General features: G+C 38.8%; 1 protein-coding gene across 1 annotated transcript; it reads right to left on the bottom strand.

Annotated features, from left to right (window-relative positions):
* Window positions 1-6,343: 6,343 nt before the first annotated feature.
* LOC109213617 lies at window positions 6,344-9,178 on the bottom strand. Its single transcript, XM_019377429.1, has 6 exons — window positions 9,050-9,178; window positions 8,669-8,956; window positions 8,144-8,488; window positions 7,651-7,894; window positions 7,063-7,596; window positions 6,344-6,963 (listed from the first exon to the last, which is right to left on the bottom strand). The coding sequence occupies exons 1-6, from the start codon at window positions 9,176-9,178 to the stop codon at window positions 6,344-6,346; spliced, it is 2,160 nt and encodes a 719-aa protein (XP_019232974.1).
* Between the last annotated feature and the right edge of the window lie 15,533 nt (window positions 9,179-24,711).

Here is a 24,711-nt window from a genome sequence, read left to right as displayed (position 1 = left end):
AAAGCCATCGTTTTATACTCGTGAATCTCCTCTTCAACGGCAACACGTAGGCATCATCGAATTGTTTCTCCTTCTCTTCAGCTACTAAGGGGGAACAAGTCATATTCTAGACAACAACTCTACTATCTTTGGAGTACGCAAATCGAACTCCTAACTAGGCTAAGCGGTGAACTTCTTTTTCCAAAGTTGTCTTATCTACCTCAATCATGAGTTATACTTCCCACACTTGATTATCTTCTTAAGCACTTCCTGAAGACACTTATAGCATTGTTGCGAGCTAAGTCTTTGACTTGTATTCAAAATTTAGAGTCTCGTGGAACGCCACTACCCTCATAACACATAAATAGGCATGATTTTATAGATTTTCTGTGATCACTTTATCATCAATAACTAAGCTCGGTGATCCTAATCACTTTGTGTTTCTTACACATGCTAGACATGATCCCTGTGGTAATTATACAATTTTCCCTCAATACCGAACTGATTTTCTTTTTCATATTCCATGCTAACAATTCTAGTTTAATATCTCTAACTGGACTTACTGAAAATTTTCACATCACCCCTTAGACCAAAGGTCTTATACTTGTGGATCCTTCTCTTTTTGTTGGGATCCAAATAACTTTCCTTATTTCCTACAATTCTTTGCAGTCTACGTTAATGACGACTCATCTTCCAACTTACTTCTGATAAATCTTTCTTACTAGGAAAAAATAAATTATTCACTTAATGAAAAGCTAATGTATTCACAACTATCATACAAAATCTTACTAATTTAACTCTATTCACACTGTCAAACTTGGGGAAACCCCATTTCAATAATTTCTAAAGGCTATTCTTCTATAGTTTGCTCTCTTATTGCTAGCTGATTGTTTTTCCACTATCACTGTACTTCGGATTTAACTTAATCTCTTTGGGTTCTAACACATGTTCGGTATTTCAAACTGTCATCTAATCACTAGAGTTATCCTGGCCAAGTGGATCAAATTGTACCTCTACTAGCTTTGTTGAAATCGCTAATTTGTTGTATCTACTCAAAACTTACTTAATATCCTTTTACTAACCACCTGCTAGCATCATATTTTCTTCTCCTGCTTTGAAAAACTAAAGTGAAGTATAAGGTTACTCCTAACTTTCCTCATCATTTGACCATATCCTTTTGTCGCACGCTATCATTCTTTTAGAACTATGTACATGGATCACACTTAGGGAAATTTCATCTGTCTTAAATAAAATTGGAATATCTAACCCCAACCATTCAATACAATACAAAATCATATCATACTATAAACATCCGCGGTAATCATTTAGTCACATAACCTAAGGGGGAACTGCCATATTTTTATCTTACATCAATAGTTGCTTCTTATAGTAGCTTACTAATGTGGTACTTCCAGTCCTGATTTGAATAAATCTAAACAACTTAAAATCATTCCCTGAAATTCACTATTGGCTGCTCTTAGTTCTCATTGTATACATCATATCTTCTAGTCATTTGCAAGAGTTGTATGAATCACATCTTTGGTAATAATAAACGTTTCTGACTCCTAGGTATTTTACCCTTAGGATCTTTTATGTCCAAAGCTATAGTGACCAATGTTAGGGTCTGACATCTGAACTATAATCATCCAACTTGTGGCTCCATTTCCAAGAATTAAATGAAGCTGTTCTAGGAGGTAAAACACATACGAATACACTACCAGGCACGCCTAGTAGTATAATTTGCCAAAACAAAACCCCAAAAACTCCGTATGGTTATTGCTGAAGAACCTCCTCATGCTTCAAGTGTAAAGCCTGAAAATAGGGGTGTTCATCAAAATCCGAAAAACCGAACCAAACGAAACCGACCAAAAAAATGATACTTTTTGGTTTGGTTTGGTTTTGGTTTTGAATTTTAAAAACCGATCAAATTTGGTTTGGTTTTAGTTTTAATAAAAAAATAATCGAAAAACCCGAACTAAACTGACTATAGGAGTAACTATTTTAAATTTATTATTACACCTATATATAAGTATATTTTTATATAAAATTTCAAAAATTTTATGGTGAATGCTAATCATTTGCACTTTTAGTACAGTTCTTTACCTTTACATTCTAGTTTGATTGGTAGTTTTCTTTTGTTAAGTGTAAGAATCCATATCATGTTAAAAATAATATATATTTAATTAAGTCCTTAAATTATTCATCACTATTTGATTCAATTATCATCAATGTATCTTGATAAATAATAGACTTCTCAAAGGGCAATTAATTTGATAGTGTTACGTTGAAAATGTGGTCGCCGAAATATGTGTTTGATAGTGTATGTCTTATATTTAAGAAAAAACCGACAAAATCCGACATAAACCAAATCGAAAAAAAACTGACTTAATTGGTTTAGTTTGGTTCTAATATCTGAAAAACCAACCTACTTGGTTTGGTTTCATTTTAGGGAAAAATTGATCCAAACCGAACCATGAACACCCCTACCTAAAAATGTATGCCATATAATTTAGCATTGTGCACTTGGCCGGAGAAGGCTTAAGATCTTCGGCGAAGACCATAATATTGGATCTGGCTGGTTGACTATTGGTAAAGGGTTATCTTCATCAAACTTCAATGCAGAGGCCTATGTGCGGAATTTTGCCGATAGGGATGGAAAAGTATGGCAGGGTTTAGGGTTTAGGGTTTGGGCTTCGGGGTTCGGGGTTCGGTTTTTTTTTTTTCTTAGCAAAATCCACTAGGCAGTGTGCCTAGGGCTATTTTATAAATATCTAAAAATAAAAACAAACATGTCTGGAGGTCTTACAAGATGTAAAGAGTAAACTTTGCTAGCTATATCTATCCTAATATTGTACTGAGTTCTATTACATATGTTAAAAATTAGCCTTTGAAGCCATCTGAAACAACTTGCACGATGTTTGCATCCATAGCCAGTTTTGAATTTCATGATTATAGCCATTGTTGATGTGCTGACTTGTTGCTCCCCTTCTTGCTGCTTTAGTATCATTTTCCTCGCACAGTTGATCTCTATGTCCTCTCAATATGATCTGCATTCCATGTAGTAACCTGTAGCATTCCAGTTTTTAGCCTTGATTCCTGCCATGTGCTGTGCTAATGTCAATCTTTTGTTCCCTTTGAAACAGTACCTTATTCCAGTTCCTTCTGTCCTTGCTGCATGAACTCCTTCCAGATATGTCCAGCTATCAATTCGCATTAACCATATAGTCCAATTTATATCCATTGAGTCTAAAATTTCTGTCCAATATAGGATATGTCCACATTTTGTCCAGTTCTGCATCCTCCTGCATGTCTGCTTCCGTGATTTGTTCCATCTTTGGAGATTGTTGTCTCTAACTTTCCTGCATCTTTTGCTTACACTTGGTACTTCTCCAAGGTAATGAGCACTAGGTGATAATACCACCCTTTGAAGTTGTATCCATATGTAAGCCAAATTTGCAGTAAAGGCTTCTGATGAGTGCTCTTCATGTGTCATTGCCTGTTTTCCTGTATGATCTGGAGTATATGTATTTCTTGATCTAGTTACTGTGATAATCTTCCTGCTTTTGCTTACTTTTGATACTTCCCCGAGGGAATGAGCACTAAGTGCTAATACCACTCTTTGAAGTTGTATCAAAATATAAGGCAGGATCACAAAAATAGCCTCTGAGGTTCGATTAGAAACAGCCCCTAGTGCTGCCTTTTTTAAGAACCAACTGCCAGCTCCCTCTTAACCAGCAGATTCCTCTCATCATATTTGCAGTTTAAGTCAATGGTTATACCTCCTATTGCTGCTCCCTTAAGGGAATGAGCTATAATAGCTAATACCACCCTTGAAAGTTGCAACATGTATGAAGGCATATATCCAGTAATGTCACCTGCTATTAAGTTAGAATAATCACTGACCATCATTTCCTCCCCCCAAAGGATTTGGATCTGGTATTCTGCAGCATAAAATTGTGCTGCACATCTCATTGCCTGACTCCCTATACGACTAGCCCACGTGATTGTATGTGTTGACCGTACATCCTTTAGTTTTGTGGACTCCAGACTGCCCCTACACTTCTTTGCAGCTGATGCATGACTGCAATTTCTAAGCAGCCTCTTGAATTCCTTGTTCCAGTAGGGAAAGCTGTGTTTCCTACTGCTAATCCTCCATGTATCCATGTTTTTGAATACTGATGTCACATCCTGGAGCAGAGCACATAGTGCTAATACCACCCATAGCTGATTTACCAGTAAATGAAACATGGATACATTACCTGTTCCTGCAAAAAAGAAAAATTTGTTAGTTAAAAACATGCTTCCTGTGATCTCCTCCATGAGGATTCGACCACAGTGGATGATCTTGTCTCCTGTTCCCTTATGCACCCCAAACAATGAACTGCTCATACTCTCCTCAATTTTGGTTTGAGTAGGACAGTCTAAGAATCTCACTCCAGTTACATGCACACCACCTCTCCACCTTGTTGACCCTTCTCCTTCTACTTTCCTTACCACTTTTACTCTGATGTATGGGCATTTTGACTTGTCATCATTCACTATCTTTCTTCCTTGTATATCCATCCCAAAAATTGTGTGCTTCAATATCTCCAGAGTCCAAAGCATAATTACCTAAGTGATCAACTAATCTATTTCCTTCTCTGAATGTGTGAGACACTATGACATTACTCCTATTCATCAACTCTTTGATCTCTTCCACTTCTACAACAATACTCCATGGCACAGTCCACTCCCTTTCTAAAACCTTATTAAGTACCATTGAATCTATATGTATTTCAAGCAGAACATACTCATTCTCAACATAGTATCTCATTGCCTCCAACGTTGCCATTGCTTCTGCAAATGTGTTTGTCCCTTCCTGTATTTCCTTCCCACAAGCATATATTACATCCCCCTCTTCAGTCCTCAAAGCATAGCCAATAGCACTTTTGCCTGGGTTACCCCTAGATGCCCCATCAGTGTTTACTTTTATCCACCCTTCACTAGGATATTCCCATAGAACATTAGTATATTGCAGCACTGGTGTGTAGTTCTCCATCATATTGAGCAAATCTGGCCACTTATGTGGAACATTCTGCAATCCTGGTTTCCTGAATTTTACTAAAGACTGCATGGTTGATGAAATCTGGTATATAACCCTACTAACTGTGACTGAATCCCCATACTTGAAACTATTCCTTCTCTTCCATAACTCCCAAACTATCACTGATGGTAAAGCTTGAAAAACAGCTTGTAGTCTAGGAATTACATCATCAGTCCAACATCTGATCACATTGATGCAGAGAAATTCCATCTGTTGAAATTCCTGCACATCCAAGAAAATACTTCCATACAGTTGTGGCTGGTTTTGAAGTGAAGAACAGATGCTGCATTGTTTCTTCTTTTGGTTCTGCATAACACCAACATTTGGATGCCATTAAGTACCCCTGCCTTCTAAAGAAATCATCCAATGACAACTTGTTTCTCCATAATTTCCACATGAAAAATGCAATCTTAAAAGGAAGACCTTTCACCCAGATCTTTCTATAAGCATTGCAAGGCTCACTTCTTCTTCTCACATAATCCCAACCAGACTTCACAGTGAAATCCCCTCTTGTTTCTTGCATCCATACTGGCTTATCAAGAACATCATCAATTAATGGAGGCTTCATATTCTGCACAATATGATCAGCAATATCATTGGGTAGTATACTCCTGATTAATTCTTCATCCCATTGTCCATTCTGCACCACTTCATAGATGTTCTGAATTGATTCATCACACACAAAATCTTGTGGGGTGACAAAATATAGAGCACCCAATCCTGTCCAGTTTTCAAACCAAAATAAAGATGATCCCATCTTAGGTTGCCATAGAATTTGATGCTCTATTTGATTTCTGCACTCTAGCATTTTCCTCCACACATGAGATCCATCTCTCCAAGGAACCACCATAGGATTGACTTTTTTACAGTATTTTTGGCTCATAAATGAACTCCAGAATCTCGGTTTTGTTCTGAAATTCCACCATAACTTGCAGAACAATGCAGTAGACATATCATGCAAAGATCTGAACCCCACACCCCTTTTGCACAAGGTAAACATAAAGTACTCCAGGAAGCCCAGTGTCTATTTGATACAACTACTGTATTACTCCAGAAAAGCTGTGCAAATATCTTATGGAGTCTATTAATCACATATGCTGGGGGGTTTACTGCAGATAATAGGTGAATAGGCATACTTTGAAGAACACTTGAAATTAGTACTGCCCTTCCACCTATGGATAATAGCTTCCCTTTCCAGTTCTTCAACCTGTCCATTACCTTAGTAATAATATCCTGGTAATAGTTCATCCTTCTCCTGAGATAAAAAATTAGACACCCTAGCTATGTAAAGGGGAAATCTTGCTTAGGAATTCCAGTGATCATTTGCACCTTGTCCACCACTTCTGCTCCAGCTGATTCATGCAAATATATTGCTGACTTGTTCTTATTGATAAGCTGCCCAGATGCAGCTTCATAAGATGTCAAAACTTCCATTACCAACATCAATGAGGTAGCATCAGATGAAGAAAAAATGATTGTATCATCAGCATATGCTAGATGATTGATCTTGGGACTCCATTTGGGCAATCCAAACCCACAGAAGTGCATATTGCTATGCAGTGCATTCAATCCCCTTGACATAGCTTCTGCAGCTAGTATAAACAATGTAGGTGATAAGGGATCACCTTGCTTCACACCCCTAGTTGATATGAAAAATCCATTAGGCTGCCCAGTAATCAGCATTGAGTACCAGTTGTTAGATACAACTCCAAATATCAGGCCAATAAACCTTTCTCCAAATCCCATCCTTCTTAACACCTTTGACAGAAATAGCCAAGACAGTCTATCATAATCTTTCATCATGTCCAGCTTTATCACTACATTAGGTTCTGCTTTGGTTCTTAATCTGATATCTGTAACTATCTCCTGAGTTAAGAGTATATTTTCTACTATGCTTCTTCCTTTGACAAATCCAGCTTGTTCATCTTAGATCATACTTGGCAACATTTCAACCAGTCTTTCATGAATTACTGTAGAGAACACTTTATTGATAAAATTACTGAGACTAATTGGTCTCATATAAGAAAAAGTTTCCACCTGTTTCTTTTTTGGTAGCAATACCAGGTTTGTGTGTAAAATGTATCTAGGCAACTCATGGCCAGTAAAGAAAGCCTGCACCATAGCCATTATGTCCTCCCCAATTATATCCCAACATGAGTGAAAGAAAGCACCTGTAAAGCCATCTCGACCCCCTGCACTATCTCCATTTAGTCCCATTACTGCATATTTGATCTCCTCTCCTGTAGGCTGCTGAGTTAGCTTCATGTTCTGTCCACTGTTTACTAATGTAGGCACATGATCTAGAATCCTGAAATCTGTAGGCACTGCATCCTCATGAAATTGATTTTGGAAAAATCTCACTGCTTCATCAGCCATTTCATTAGTGTCATCCAACCAATTGCCTTCCGCATTTTGAATTCTTTTTAACTGTAGCCTCTTTCTTCTACCATTTACCTGTGCATGGAAGAATTTTGTATTTCTATCACCATCTTGAAACCAGTTCATGCCAGCCTTCTGCTTCCAAAATTCCTCCTCTAGAGTTAAGTATCTGATCAGCTCAGCTTGCACTTTCTACAATCTTTGTCTACTTTGTGCTGTAGGATTTCTTTCAAACTCAGCCTCATGAACAATTACCACTTCCTCTAAACTTGCAATTTTCTGAAAAATATTCCCATAAGTGATCCTGCTCCATGCTGTTAGTGCCTTCTTCAGTCTCTTTAACTTTTGATTGAACATATAAAATGGATCTCCAACAAAATCTACTTTCCAGTTGTCCTTCACCACATCCTTGAAAGTAGGATGCTTTATCCAAAAATTAAGGAATCTGAAAGTCTATTTAATTGGTATAACATCAGAACGGCATGTCAAGTTCATAGGACTATGGTCTGATCCTGTTTTGGATAAGTGATTGACCTTAACTGTAGGGAACATCTGTTGAAATTCTAGATTTGCAAGACATCTGTCAAGCCTCTTGAATATGCAATCATGTTCAGCTCTCCCATTCCACCAAGTGAATATACTACCTTTAAAACTTAAGTCTGTGAGGTTACATGTGTTAACACAGTGTCTAAAATCATTTACCTCATTTAGTGACACTGGCAGGCCCCCAAACTTCTCCTCTTCATCCCAGATAACATTGAAATCCCCTGCTACAAGCCATGGTATTGTCATGTCTCTAGCCAAATAAAACATGCTATCCCATAGTTCAATCCTTTCAATGGGATCACACTTAGCATATACAAATGTGACAATGAAAGAAATCTGAGTATCCATGTTGGTCAGCTTCATGGTCATCTGTTGTTTTGTGTTGATCATTAAATCCACCCCATGATCCTCATCTACAAAAACCCAAATCTTATTTGAAACATTAGAGAAAGCCTGTAGAAAACCAATCTTCCTCCTATATCTTTCCAGCTTCCTAGGATTCTGCATTGGTTCCATGATTCCAATGAATTGAAAGTAATGTTGCCTTTGCATATTGACAAGTCTCTCAAAGGCTTTTTTTGTATTCACTGACCTCACATTCCAAATAATAGCATTCATCATTTAATTGTGAGATTTAGATAGGGTCCTTCTTGTTTGAACCCCAGGAACTACACTTTGTACCTCTCTTTGATTCTTCTTTTTGCCCCTTCCTACAGATCTGCCTGTATCCATATGCCTAGGTGAAAGATCCCCTTGACTTGCCACTCTTTTGAAATTTTGAGTTGTAGATTCTTCATCTAAATCTTTTCCTTTGGTTTTAGTAGCTTCTTCCAATCCAAATTGATCCCTTGGTTCTGCCACCTGCTGCTGTATATCACTTGGTACCAAAATTGTATTGCATTTGTCCTGAACTTTGTCTGCTGCTGGTATCATTTGTTTAGCTGCACTTGCTGAACTTACATCACATGACTGAATAGAAGCTGATCCACCTAGATTGGTCTTCTCAGTTCCAAGCTCTTATTGCACCACTGGTATTTGCCCATCTGTAGGTTGTGTAATTACAGTTGTTCCTTCAGCTTCAACCACCATATTATGTTTATCTGGAGGTACATCCTTGGTAGGTTCAGTACTTATGCCAATCTGCACTCCATCTCTATCCATACTTGATTGATTCCTATCACCTTGATCCATATTATCTTGATTAGTTCTGCTCTTCTCTACTGATTGTTGCCCCTTGCCCTTGTTATTCACACTTTGTTCCTCCTGATCTATTTCTTCATTTGATGATTCCTCTTCTCCACTGGCACTTCTGGTAGTTCACCTTCGTCTGGATCTTCCTCAACTTGCTGATTCCATATTTTACTCCCATCTAATTGTAATTCCTCATTACCATTGGTAATCTTTAAAGCTGCATCAATCTCAATAGCCTGAGATGGAACTTCCTGACAAGACTGGTTAGTTGCTACAATATTATTAGTAAATGCTCTAATAACCCATGCAGCTGTTGATTCCTTTTGGGCATCTTCCACTACTGCATTCTTCTTGCCATTAGGATTTTCATTATTTTCCTTCCTTGATGTACTTCCAACTCCAGTAGACTTAGGAGTAAACGTAGCAGCTGTAGGATTTAGTCTCCTACTGGTATTAGTATTAGGTACAGGGCTAGCAATGTTGTTATCTTCCACTACAACTATTTGATTTTTTCCTGCATCATCACTATCCTGGCCCTCCAATATTGCAAACATATTGGATGTTTGAAATTTCTGATTAGTTACACCATCTGACACCACTTCCGACCTTAACACACCATTTCTTTTTTGCTCATTATTATTCACTGGGACAATTTCTTTTCCTGTTGCTCCATTATCTTGAGTCTGCAGAACATTACTAGCATTTACTGGTACAATTTCTTTACCAGCCTGTCCTTGTGCTGTAGCCTGATTATTACCTTGTCCTTGAGCCTGCTTCTCATTAGAATGATCAATTGGTACTATTTCTTTTCCTGTAGCACCTTGATTCCCATTTTTCTTCACACGATTGTCCCTAACTTCCTTCCATTGCTCCCCAGCTGGATTCACATTACCTACAATTCTTCCACTTGATAAAATCATCAATGGTTGGTTATGCTGCACCTGAGTCTGCTCCTTACTATTTTCTTCATTTTTCTTGCCTTGATCATAAGGTGACAATTCAGGATGTAATCTCCAAACATTCCTTACAATATTTAGGCAACATATCATACTTAATAGTGACCCATTCAGTCCTTATTTCACCTGAAGCTTCATTAAGTATGTCCATTCTCACCTTCTTAGGATGATCAGCTAACAAGTCCACAAGTACCTTGACCCTAGCACAACTAGGTCTAGTCTTGTTGATTGTAGCCATGTCCAAGTACAATGGCTTCCCCACAGCTGAGGCAAGTGAAAATAAACATTCCTTTACGAAATAAGTAGGCAACAAACCTGGGAAAGAGATCCAAGCCATAGCCATTGGGGTCTCCTCTCCTACCTTAAACTTCACATCATATATGAGAGGTCTAATTTGATATTCATGTCCATTCTTGTCCTTAACATATTGAGCACCTTTCGACGTAAAATCTACAAAGTCCTGCCACAAAGTCATACGTATAAGGACATGCCTGTCTCTCAAGTAACTAATGCTACACTCTCCCTTTATTCCACATTGCAATGGGACAATACGACGTATCTCGTTCAAGTCTGGCAATCCATACGCGAATTTTCCAACCACAGCATATTGGAGAGCTTCAATCACGTTCATTCTATCAACTTCTGCCTCCGTAAACTTCACCATTGGTTGTCCATTGACAAAAGCTGCTCGTCGCAATGGAATTGGTTCAATGGAAGAGGCACGTTCCTGCATGGCACTGTTCATGGTCGATGGTTTAAGGATTTTAGAGTAATCTAAGGGCTGGTTATTGTTGTTAGAGGTCGTGGGGGGCTGGGCGATCGTGGGAGGGGGTTGACCAGCCAGAGAAATAGGCTGGCCGCCGGCCAAGTTGGCCATGGCAGCGAAAACACGAGCTTTTTCTCTCTAGGAGTAAAAAATTGCCAGAGCCTCTCTCTCTCTAGAGCTCTAACGCGGGGGAATTTTTTTTTTTGGTTTTGGTTTTTTTTTTTAGCAAAATCCACTAGGCAAGTGCCTAGGGCTAATTTTTATTAATATATAAAATGAAAACAAATGTCATGGAGTCCTAATAAGTGTAAAGTAATATAGTTTGATCTCTACATATAGCCTATTATCAAAATTGAGTGTTATACTCAAAATTGATATCACATTAATACTATAAAAATTTGTAAAATAAAAACTAGCCCATGTGTAAAATTTCTCCATTGTTGCGTCCATCAAGTCCAAGTAGCCCGTATTATTTGGCCCAGCAGAAGTGGCCTATTCTAGCACAACCAGCGGTCCAAATGCTGACTTGCAAATACAGCCATAGATAAAATAGCCTAATTTGTGTGACCCAGTTCCTCAACAACCAGCCCAATATCTCAATAGCCTTTCCAGCCTAATTCAACGCTGTATTCTCTTTACAATTATAACCTATTTCAGTCAAATAAGATCCCCACGTCGTACATTGCACATGTAGCCACATTTCTCGAATTTCCTTCCTTGCACACGTGTTGTCACCAATTATATCCCATATTTGCTCATTTATTCCTATCATTACACTCATTGTATCCATTTCAGACCACCTACATCTATCATTTCGCCCATCTCTGTCCAAAATTTCTTCTCTGAAGCTCATCCATGTTCTACTGTTATCTATCCTCTTGTTTACCTCCCTAATTGCTGCATCTTGATTTCCTGCTGCTGCTGATTGGAATTGCTTTGTACCTAAGAGTATTCCAGCTGAATCCAGCTGAATCTTACCTACCGCATCTAGTTAGAGACATCAAAGATTGGCCAGCTGTAAGAGTGGATGTACTGCTCAAAAACCTTCCCTGCTTAGGTTTCCTTGTGTTGCATGTTGGTGTTCCGGTCAAAATTGCTGAACTGCTGCTCAGATTTCCTTGACTATGCCAGTGGATTTTGTAAAATGTTTTAAGAGTAACAGTCTTCTCTTCCTCTTTCTGATTTATTTTTTGTTCCTTCTCTGATTTCTGCTTTGCCTGTGGATATGAATTCCTGAGGAGTGATTGAATCCTTGTATGTTGTAAGGTATATCTCTGTTTATGCTTGATTGTTTGTTTCCACATGTGCATCATCCAGCTAAATTCCTTTGAGATTGAAAGGAATTTTGCTGTCAGCATCCTGTATGCATTTGTGACATCATATGGCTTGTTGATTTTTTGTTTTGTCTGTTGTTGTTGCTGTGATGCAATTCCTTGCCTTTTGAGGAAATTTGTACTTGTGCTATTGTCTAGATTTAATTTTAATCCATTGGAATGAATGCTGAGCATTAATACCACCAATTGAATCTCCATTACACCATAGAACAATAGCAAAGCCCATGTACCTGCAAAAAAACAAACTAAGTTAGTTAAAATAATCCCTATGCTCTCTTCCCAAAGGATTTGAGCATAATGACCACATGAATGGACCCCTGAGTATTCTCTGATCATCATATCCTCCTCCCTAAGGATTTGAATATAATGATCTGCAGTAATATGAAGTCCTACAGATTTTGTCTTGCTTCTTGTCAGAAATGATAGATGCCAAATCATCCAGAAAATGACCACTAGACAGCTATTATTTTCACCATAGCACCAACTGTGCAAAGTATTTGCTGTGAGTGTGTTCCATTGTTGATCTATGCTAAAGGCTGGACATCTATGTACATTTTTCTTCCCTGCATCTATGCTTTTTCCTACCTTTAAATTCCTCCCATTGGATTGAGTGCATTGCACTAATACCACCAATTGAGAGTTATCTAAAGAGAAAAGCATAGAGAAATACAAATCACCTGCAAAAAAACAAAAAAAGTTAGTAGTAAAACCTATCACCATACTCTTCTCCCAAAGGATCTGAATATGGTGATCTCCTGATTGAACAGCTGCTACTCCCATCCTGCATCTCCACCTTGTACCTTCTTTAACTCCTAGTTTCTTGACACTTTCACTCTTATATAAGGAAATTGGATCTTATCATTATTCACAATCCTTCTCCCTTGTGTATCAGCTCCCAAAAGCTATATGCTTCAATATCTCCCCTATCCAAAGCATAATTTGCCAAGTGGTCTACCTTCTCTAAGTGTGTGTGTTATAGTGATATTGCATCTGGTACTCAGCATTTTAATCTCATCTATCTCCATTGCAATTGTCTTCTATGCGAACGCGAAGGCCCTCTCGCGTTCGCGATGAACAAAATTTCCACAGACCAATTTTACTCTACGCGAACGCGTAGCACCAGACGCGAACGCGATGCACTCCCAGGCCCTCTTACGCGAACGCGACTTCACCACCGCGAACGCGATGAATGACCAAGCTGGGCCCCCAGACTCCTCCTACGCGAACGCGGGGTCCCACCCGTGGACGCGATGACCAACAGAATCAGGCCTACGCGAACGCGGCCTATGCCATGCGAACGCGAAGGCAAAATTATGCCTGCAACAGCTGCTGAAAATCTGTAACACTCCAAGTCAAATTTTCTTCCATTTGATCACCTGAAATCACCCCGAGGCCCCCGGGACCTCAACCAAAAACACCAACCTACCCCCAAAACATCATACGAACTTGTTCCAATCATCAAAACNGTAATCCCTTGTAAAGAGATTCCTCCATGTCCAAGGAAATAGCTCCATACAAATTTAGCAGCTTTTGATGTGAAAAACAGATGCTGCATAGTTTCTTCCCTAGGCTCAACAGAACACCACCACATTGAGGCCATCAAATATCCCAGCTTTTTGAAAAATATCATCCAGAGGCAATTTATTTTTTCCAGACTTTCCACATAAAGAAGGCAATCTTAAAGGGTAAACCTTTCACCCAAATCTTTCTATAAGCATTGCAAGGCTCTCTTCTTCTTCTCACATATTCCCAAGCTGACTTCACAGTGAAATCTCCTCTTGTTTCTAGCATCTATACTGGCTTATCAATAACATTATCAATTGTTGGAGGCTTCAGGTTCTGCAAAATATGATCTGCAATGTTAGCTGGTAGAATACTTTTGAGAACCTCTTCATCCCATTGTCCATGCTGCACTACTTCATATATGTTTTGAATAGATTCATCACATATGATATCTGGTGGAGTGACAAAATACAAAGCACCCAGTCCTGTCCAATTTTCAAACCAAAATAAAGTTGATCCCATCTTAGGCTGCCATAAAATTTGATGCTCTATTAGATCTCTGCACTCTAACATTTTTCTCCACACATGAGAACCATCTCTCCAAGGCACTACCATAGGATTGAGCTTTTTACAGTATTTTTGGCTCATAAATGAACTCCACAGGCTTGGTTTTGTTTTGAAATTCCACCATAGTTTGCAAAACAAAGCAGTAGACATATCATGCAATGATCTGAACCCCACACCCCCTTCTTCACAAGGTAAACATAGAGTGGTCCAAGAAGCCCAGTGCCTATTTGATACACCTACTGTATTACTCCAAAAAAATTGTGCAAAAATCTTATGAAGTCTATTGAGCACATATGTTGGGGGGTTTACTGCAGATAGTAAGTGTATAGGCATACTTTGAAGCACACTTGTAATCAATACTGCCCTTCCCCCTATAGAAAACAACTTACCTTTCCAGCTCTGCAACCTGTCCATAACCTTAGTAATGATGTCCTGATAATAATCATTCTTCTCCTGAGATAAAAAATTGGACACCCAAGGTATGTAAAGGGGAACTCTTGTTTAGGAATTCCTGTGATCCTTTGCACTTTATCAACCACTTCTGCTCCAGCTGATTCATGCATATATATAGCTGACTTATTCTTATTGATGAGCTGACTAGATGCAGCTTCATAGGCTGTCAGGACCTCCATTATAAGCCTCAATGAATTATCATCAGATGAAGAAAAAATGATGGTATCATCAGCATATGCTAGATGATTGATCTTGGGACTCCATTTAGGCATTCCAAAACCACAGAATTGCCTATTACTATGCAGTGCATTCAACCCCCTTGACATAGCTTCTGCAGCTAGTATAAATAGAGTAGGTGGTAAAGGATCACCCTGCTTCACACCCCTAGTTGATCTAAAAAATCCATTAGGCTGTCCATTGATTAGTACTGAATACCAGTTGTTAGATACAACTCCAAAAATCAGACCAATAAACCTTTCCCCAAATCCCATCCTTCTTAACACCTTTGATAGAAATATCCAAGATAGTTTATCATAGGCCTTCATCATATCCAGTTTTAACACAACATTAGGTCCTGCTTTGGTTCTTAGTCTGATATCTGTCACTATCTCTTGAGTTAAGAGTATATTTTCCACTATGCTTCTCCCTTTGACAAAACCAGCTTGTTCTTCAGAAATCAAACTTGGTAACATCTCCACTAATCTTTCATGAATCACTCTTGAAAAAACTTTGTTGATAAAATTACTGAGACTTATTGGTCTCATGTCAGAAAAAGTTTTCACCTGCTTCTTCTTTGGTAATAGAACTAAGTTTGTGTGTGTTATATATCTAGGTAGTTCATGTCCATTGAAAAAAGCCTGCACCATAGCCACAATATCTTCTCCAATTATTTCCCAACATGAATGAAAGAAAGCACCTGTGAAGCCATCAGGACCCCCTACACTCTCTCCATTTAATCCCATAACTGCGTTTTTGATCTCCTCTTCTGTAGGCTGCTGAATTAGCTTCATGTTCTGTACACTGTCTATTAATGTAGGCACATAATCAAGGATCCTAAATTTTGTAGGTACTGTATCCTCATGGAATTGATTTTGGAAAAATCTCACTGCTTCATTTGCCATATCAGTAGTGTCCTCCAACCAATTGTCTTCTGCATTTTTAATTCTTTTTAACTGTAACCTCTTTCTTCTGCCATTTACCTGTGCATGGAAGAACTTTGTATTCCTGTCACCATCTTGAAACCAGTTCATGCCAGCCTTCTGCTTCCAAAACTCCTCCTCTAGAGTTAAATATCTGATTAATTCAGCTTGCACCTTCTGTAGCCTTTGTCTACTTTGAAATGTAGGATTTCTTTCAAACTCAGCCTCATGAACAATTACCACTTCTTCCAAACTTGCAATTTTCTGAAATATATCCCCATAGGTGTTCCTGCTCCAAGCTGATAGGGCCTTTTTTAGTCTCTTTAACTTCTGATTGAATATGTAGAATGGATCCCCAACAAAATCTACTCTCCACTTGTCCTTGACCACATTCTTAAAAGTAGGATGCTTTATCCAAAAATTAAGGAATCTGAAAGCCTTCTTTATTGGTATTGCATCAGAACTGCATGTTAAGTGCATAGGACTATGGTCTGATCCTGTTTTGGATAGGTGATTGACCTCTACTGTAGGGAACATCTATTGAAATTCAAGATTTGCAAGGCATCTGTCAAGTCTCTTAAAAATGCAATCATCTTCAACTCTCCCATTCCACCAAGTGAATATGCTGCCTTTAAAGCCTAAGTCTCTGAGGTTACATGTGTTAACACAGTGTCTAAAGTCATTAACTTCATTTATTGACACTGGCAGTCCCCCAAACTTCTCCTCTTCATCCCAGATAACATTGAAATCCCTAGCTACAAGCCATAGAATTGTCATGTCTCTAGCTAAGTAATACATGCTGTCCCATAGTTCAATCCTTTCAATGGGATCACACTTAGCATATACAAATGTGACAATGAAAGATATCTGAGTATCCATGTTGGTCAGCTTCAAAGTCAGCTGTTGTTCTGAATTAATCATTACATCCACCCTATGGTCCTCATCTACAAAAACCCAAATCTTATTTGAAACATTAGCAAAAGCCTGTAGAAAACCAATCTTCCTCCTATATCTTTCCAGTTTCCTAGGATTTTGCATTGGTTCCATGATTCCAATGAATTGACAATGCTGTTGCCTTTGCATATTGACAAGCCTTTCAAAAGCTTTCTTTGTGTTCACTGACCTCACATTCCATATAATAGCATTCATCATTAATTGTGAGATTTAGAGAGGGTTCTTCTTGTTTGAACCCCAGGAACTTGACTTTGAATCTCCTTTTGTGCCTTTTTCTTACCTCTTCCTGCTGATCTGCCTGTATCTAAGTGTCTACGTGAAAGATCACCTTGCCTTGCCACATTTTTAAAGTTCTGAGTTGTTGATTCTTCATCAAGATCCTTTCCTGAGTTCTTTGTTTCCCCTTCAAGTTCAGCATGTTCCTTTGATTCTGCCAGCTTCAGGTGTTTACCAGTTGAGACAAAGGCTGCAGAAAATTTGTACTGACTTTTGTTTGTTGCAGTAACTATTTGTTTGCTTGCACTTGCTGCATCTGTATTCTCACATGACTGAATAGAATCTGAGACTCCTAAATTGGCCTTCTCAATTCCAATCTCTGTTTGCACCAATGCAATTTGACCCTCTGCATGCTCCACCACTAAATCTGTTCCTCCAGCTTGTTTTTCAACAGGTATATTAGGCTTATCTGGAGGTATGTCCTTGCTAGGATTAGGACCTACACACTTCTGCACATCTTCTCTATTAGCTCCTTTTTGGCTTCTATCACCTTGATCACAATTTTCCTCAATTCCTTTACTTTGTTCTATTGATTGTTGCCCCTGCCCTTTATTATTAACACTTTGCTCTTCCTGATCATTTTCTTCATCAGATGATTCCTCTTCTCCAATAGCACCCTCTGGTAATTCACCTTCCTCTGGATCTTCTTCAACCTGTTGGCTCCAAATTTTTCTACCATCTAGTTGCAAGTTCCCATTAACATTGGTCAACTTTAAGGCTGCATCTATCTCAGTAGCTTGGGATGGAATATCCTGGCAAGATTGATTAGTTGCAACCAAATTCTCATTGAATGTTCTACTCACCCACGTGGCCGTTGATTCCTTTTGAGCACCTTCCACCGCTGCCTTCTCCTTGTCATTAACATTCCCCTCCTTAATACTTCTTGATGTGCTTCCAACTCCAGTAGACTTAGGAGTAAACACAACTGCTGTAGGATTTTATTTCTTAGGTGCAGGAATATTATCTGCTGGAATTCTTGCAGGACTGTTGTCCTCCACTACCACCAATTGGTTGTTTTCTTTATTAGCACCATCCTGATCCTCTAATACTGCAAACATATTAGTTGTTTGAATTGGTTGATTAGCTAATATACCATCTGAGACTACTTCCTTCCTTGCACTTGCTTTTCCTTGCTGATCATTACTATTAACTGGGACAATTTCTTTTCCCATTGCTCCATTACTTTGCTGAGTATCAGTAGAAATTTGATCCTGCTGCTCAGAAGTAGTAACAGGAACTAATTCCTTCCCAGTAGCTGTTTGGTTAATCACTTGTTTGCCATTCTTCCTCATACGATTATCCCTTACTTCCCTCCATTTCTCACCATTAGTATTCACGTTTCCTACCACTTTTCCACTAGTTAAAATCATTAAAGGTTGATCAACCTGCTCCTTATTCTTCTCCTTATTAATTGCAACATTTTGGTTACCTTGGTCTTGAGGAAACAATTCCGGATGCAATCTCCAACATTCAAACATATCATGTCCTTGAAGCCTACATTCCTTACAATATTTTGGGATCATATCATATTTAATATTCACCCATTCTACCCTTATTTCTCCAGTAGCTTCATTAAGAATGTCCATCTTTACCTTCTTAGGATGATCCTCTAACAGATTAACCAAAACTTTGACCCTAGCACAACTAGGTCGAGTTTTGTTCACTGTAGCCATATCAAGATGAATTGGCTTTCCAACAGCTGAGGCAAGTGAAAAAAGGCATTCCTTCACAAAATATGTAGGTAAAAACCTGGGAAAGAAATCCAAGCCATAGCCATTGGAGTCTCCTCTCCTACTTTGAACTTGGCATCATATATGAGTGGACGTAGCTGATATTCTTGACCATATTTACTTAACATATTGAGTTCCCTTCGAGGTGAAATCAACAAAATCTTGCCATAGGGTCATTCGTATGAGAACATGCCTGTCCCTCCAAAATCCAATACTACATTCTCCTTTAATACCACATTGCATTGGCACAGTGCGACGAATTTCATTAAGTTCTGGCCAACCATACGCAAATTTCGCAACTGCTGCGTATTGTAGTCCCTCGATCACATTCATTCTATCAACTTCTGCCTCTATAAACTTTACCACTGGTTGTCCATTCACTATCTCAGCTCGTCTTAATGGAATTGAATCGACTGAAGGTTTACGTTCTTGCATGGCACTGTTCATGGCAGTAGGTTTAAGGATTTTCGAGAAGTCTAGGGGCTGGGTATTGTTGTTTGTGGTAGTGGGAGGCTGGGCGCTGGTGGGGAGAGGCTGACCGGCCGGAGAAGAAGGCTGGGCGCCGGCCAGATTGGCCACGGCAGCTGATCGTGCGAACTTTCTCTCTCTAGAAGAAAAAAATCGCCAGAGCCTCTCTCTCTAGACTCCAACGCGTTTTTGGGTTTAGGGTTTAGGGAGTTCGGGGTTTTTTTTTTAATAATCCACTAAGCGATGTGCCTAGGGCTAGTTTTATTTATATATCAAAATAATAAAAAAACATAGTATGTCTGGGAATCCTACTAAATGAAACTGATAGACTTTGATAATTACATCAGACCTATTACCAATATTGAGTAATGAACTCAACATTTATGTCACATTAAATCTATAATGCATTGTAAATGTAAAACTAGCCCAATGTGGCCCACTTCTGTATTGTATCTGCATTTCATATCCGCCCAAATCCAGTGTGAATTGTTCAAGTTACAGATATAGCCACTTCGTGCTTCAATTTTCGCCCAGTTCAATATATTGCAATAGTAGCCACTTTCCTCGTTTGTCCTTGTCCTTGCCCACATGATGTTGTATCTGACTCTAATTCCATTCATATTTACAACATTTGTTCCTCTCATTTTATTTATAAAGTCCTTTTGCTCATTCCTGAAACTCTTTCGATTAAGATCCATTTCCCAGCATTTGCAAATGTAGCCCATTTTTATGTCAGTTTTGCCTTGAATCATGCATTGGTCTTGCTGCCTTATACACGTAAAACTGGGTAGTATTTGGTTGTTACTACTCTTGTTCTCTATTTGTGGTTGATTATTGGGCATTACAGCTGAATTGTTTATGCTCCATATATACATGGAGCATTGAAACTGCACTAATGTACCACAGTCCCTCAAAATTTTTGTCACTCAACTGCCTCCATTTAGCTTGCATTGTCATGCTTGTGCCTTCCCTGTTTCCCTCTTCTTGGCTTGAGTACATGGTACTAATACCACCAAGTAAGAGTTATTCAAATGATAGGGCATGACCACAGTAACACTTCCTGCAAAAAAGAAAACTATGTTAGCGATAAAAACGATCACCACACTCATTTCCAATAGGATTTGACTGTGATGATCACATATTGTTCCAGGTTTCCTTCTGCTCCTGCTACTCCTTTATTCTTCATCTCTTAACACCACCTCCCCAACAAATTGACTCTGATAATCATACATAGAAATCAGATATTCCATGAGATTCCTTCTCCCTAACTCCACTACCCTTTCCCTTATACTCTCCCCTTCTATGTTACTACAGCTACTGAGAAGATCTCCTTCATACCATCTGCACCTTGTCACCTCTATGTTCTTTTTATGGCTCCTGTGATTTATTACATCTAATACTGCCTGACTTCCTGAATCCCTAGATCTTACTCTATCTATTTCTGAAACCCCTATACATGTTCCTTCTAGCTTGCACTCATGTTCTGCAGCTCCTAACCTCTGCTGTCCATTTCGATTAAACATTCTGGACAGCCTTAACTTTTCCCTTTTATTTAGACCATGCCTCTCTCGAAGCTCCCTTATATAAGCAATATCAGACCTCCTTATATGATACAAGAATACCCTAAAATTGTAGAGATACTGCCCAATTCTCTTAGACTTTCTGGGCAGTCTTCTATTGATATGCTTCTTCATCATCATGAGATGAGTAATTATGCATGGCATGACTTCTCCTTCAAGGGAATGAGTATGAAATACTGATACCACCCATTGAAATTGAAGAACATGACATGACATAAATATCAAATCCATACCTGCAATAAAGAGAAACAAGTTAGTGAAAAACTGCATTACCATGCTCTCCTCTATATAGATTTGAGGATAGTAATTGATCATGATATCTCCTGTATCCCTATAACACTTTTCTTCTCCACCTATTTTCTTGCAACTTTTACCCTTAAATATGGACATTGCATCTTATCCTCATTAACAATTCTCCTTCCTTGTGTATCAAGCTCCCAGAACTCATAGCACTCTTTACTACCAAAGTCCAGTGCATAATTTGCCAAGTGGTCTGCCAATTTATTCCCTTCCCTGAATATATGTGTCACTCTTACTATAGTTGCCTCAATTAGCTTCTTAATCTCTTCCACAAACTCAACTATACACCAAGGGGGTTTCCATGTTCCTTCTATTATATTTTTCATCAACATAGAATTAGTCTGCAGCCAAATATGTGTATAATTTTGAACCCTGCACATTCTCAAAGCTTCCACAATTGCTATTGCTTCTGCTTCATTGTTAGAGCATTCAGATATCTCCCTTCCCATTGCATTCACTTCTCCTGTTTCATCCCTCATACAGAAACCTATGGCACTTCTTCCAGGATTCTTCCTTGATGCCCCATCTGTATTGACTTTGATCCATCAATCCAAAGGAAATTCCCATAACACCTTAGTATACTGCAACATTGGTGTATATTTCTCCAACATGGTCAATAGGTCTATCCACCTGTGAGGCACCTTTAGACCAGGTTCCTTATTTGTACTAGGTGCTGAAGAGTAGTTGATACTTGATAAATGACCCTATTCACTGATACTGCTTCCCCATACTTTAGGCTATTCCTTCTCTTCCATATCTCCCACACTATACACGATGGTACAGCCTACATAACTGGCTTCAACCTGGGAACAACTGGTGCAGTCCAGCATTTTATAATGGCTTGATGTAAGGTCAACCCCTGCATTGCAACTCCTGCTCTTGTTAAGAAATATTTCCACACAATTTCAGCAACTTTTGATGTGAAGAATAAGTGTACAAGGGATTCCTCCTTAGGTTCAGAACACCAACACCTGGATGGCATAAGATAGCCCAACCTTTTCATAAAATCATCAAGAGGTAGTTTAGCTTTCCAAACTTTCCACATAAAGAAGGAAATTTTGAATGGAAGCCCCTTCACCCATATCATCTTATAGGCTATCCTAGGTTCCTCTCTCCTCCTCAAATACTCCCATGTTGTCTTTACAGTAAACTGGCCTCTAGTTTCAAGCATCCAAAAAGGAATGTCAAGGATATTTTCCTGGTAAGGTGGACTGATCATTTCCATAATGTGAATTGCCAGTTCTTCTGGGAGAACCTGTAGTAGCCTATTAGCATTCCATGCTCCATTGTCCACCAGATCACACACATTGTGTATATCCTCATCTATGCCAAAATCTGGTGGAACTAAAAAATAAAGTGCTCCTAATCCAGTCAAGTTATCATACCAAAATAGTGAAGATCCCATTCTCACCTTCCAAATGATCTGATGCTCTATTATATCTCTACATTCAAGCATCTTTCTCCATACATGTGACCCTTCCCTCCATGGAACAATTATTGCATTCAACTACTTACAGTACTTCTGGCTCATAAATGAGCTCCATAGACTAGGTTTAGTCCTGAAATTCCACCACAGCTTGCAAAAGAGTGCTTTGGACACATCATGTAGTGACCTGAACCCTATTCCTCCTTCCTCACATGGCATACACAATGTGGTCCATGATGCCCAATGTCTACTGTTACCTCCCACAGTACTGCTCCATAAGAATTGAGCAAAAATCTTGTGTAACCTATTTATCACATGTTAGGGGTATTAACAGCAGAAAGCAGGTGTACTAGCATACTTTGCAGTACACTAGAAATCACTACAACTCTCCCCTCTATAGATAGTAGCTTCCCTTTCCATGCTTGTAGCTTGTCCAAAATCTTAGATATCATAGGTTGATAATACTCCAATTTCCTCCTTGCATAAAATATGGGACACCCAAGATATGTGAAGGGAAACTTCTGCCTCCCTATACCTGTTATCCTTTCCACCTTTCTAACAACCTCCAAGTCTGTTAAGTGGTGCATGTACACAACTGATTTACTCTTGTTAATTAACTGTCCAGAAGCAACCTCATATAAGTGTAGAATCTCCATCACCAGCCTCAATGATGTAGCATCTGATGAACAAAAGATGATAGTATTATCTGCATAAGCCAGATGATTAATTTTTGGACTCCATTTCGGAAGTCCAAAACCACAGAAATATAGATTTGAGTGCAGTGAGTTCAGACCCCTTGATAGTGCTTCAGCAGCTAGGATAAACAATGGTGGAGATAGAGGATCTCCCTGTTTAACACCTCTTGATGATTTAAAGAAACCATGAGATTGACCATTTACCAATACAGAATACCAGTTGTTGCCCACCAAATCAAAAATCATCCCATTGAATCCTTCACAGAAGCCTAGTTTCCTTAGCATCTTAGTGAGAAACAACCATGATAGCCTGTCATAGGTCTTTGTCATATCCAGTTTAATCACCACATTAGGTCCAGCCTTAGTTCTTAGCCTGATATTTGTTATAATCTCCTCAGTTAAAAGTACATTCTCTACTATACTCCTCCCCTTCATAAAACCTGCTTGTTCTTCAAAAATTATACCGGGTAATAAGTCCACCAACCTTTCATGAATGACTCTTGAAAGTATCTTGTTGATGAAGTTGCTTAGGCTAATTGGTCTCAGGTCTGAGAATGTAGTGACCTCTTTCTTTTTTGGCAGAAGTACCAGATTTGTATGAGTAACACACTTTGGTAGCTGCTGGCCATTAAAAAATGCTAGCACCATTGCATAAATGTCCTCTCCCACAATATCCCAGCATATGTGATAAAATGCCCCAGTATATCCATCTAGTCCACTTGCTGAATCTCCATTCAAACCATACACTGCATTTTTAACTTCTTCTCTTGTAGGGATTGCTACCAGTTTCTCATTTTGTTCATCTTCTAGTATTCTAGGTACATGCTCCATGATGTGAAAAGCTGAGGGAACTGCAGATTCTCTGAACTGCTCCTTATAGAAACTAACTGCCTCTTCTGCAATTTGTTCATCCTCTTCAATCCAGTTGCCATTACTATCTTTGATCCTCTTTAGTTTTAACCCTTTCCTTCTACCTCTGACTTGATCATGGAAGAATTTGGTATTTCTATCACCATCCTTGAACCATGACATGCCGGCCTTTTGCTTCCAAAACTCCTCCTCTAATGCCAAATACCTTATCATTTCTGCCTGCACCTTCTTCAATCTCTCTCTATTCATCTGAGTAGGATATGCTTCAAAATGTCTTTCATGCACTAGGAACACTTCTTCTAGGCTAGCAATCTTCTGAAAAATATCTCCATATATTGTTCTGCTCCATGAAGATAGTATCTTCTTCAGCTTCTTTAGTTTGTAGTTGAACATCACAAATGGATTTGCACTGAAATCTGCTGTCCAGTTCTCCTTCACCACTGATTTAAAGGAGTCATGTTTGGTCCAAAAGTTTAGAAATCTGAATGGTTTCTTAATTGGAGGTGTTTCAATATC

Source organism: Nicotiana attenuata, unplaced genomic scaffold (genome assembly GCF_001879085.1).
Source record: "Nicotiana attenuata strain UT unplaced genomic scaffold, NIATTr2, whole genome shotgun sequence".
Classification (NCBI taxonomy): Eukaryota; Viridiplantae; Streptophyta; class Magnoliopsida; order Solanales; family Solanaceae; genus Nicotiana; species Nicotiana attenuata.
The sequence above is the reverse complement of the archived record's forward strand: the minus strand, read 5'-3'. Positions and strand labels throughout refer to the sequence as shown.

Bases quoted from the DNA above. Each gene is read 5' to 3' on its own strand.
- LOC109213617 (XM_019377429.1), bottom strand. From the start codon at position 9,178: ATGGATCAAGGTGATAGGAATCAATCAAGTATGGATAGAGATGGAGTG. The intron at 7,895-8,143 runs GTAAATGATTTT...CCAATTAAATAG, and splicing joins TGCCAGTGTCACTAAATGAG to ACTTTCAGATTCCTTAATTT. The intron at 6,964-7,062 runs GTAATTTTATCA...GATTTGTCAAAG, and splicing joins TATGAGACCAATTAGTCTCA to GAAGAAGCATAGTAGAAAAT.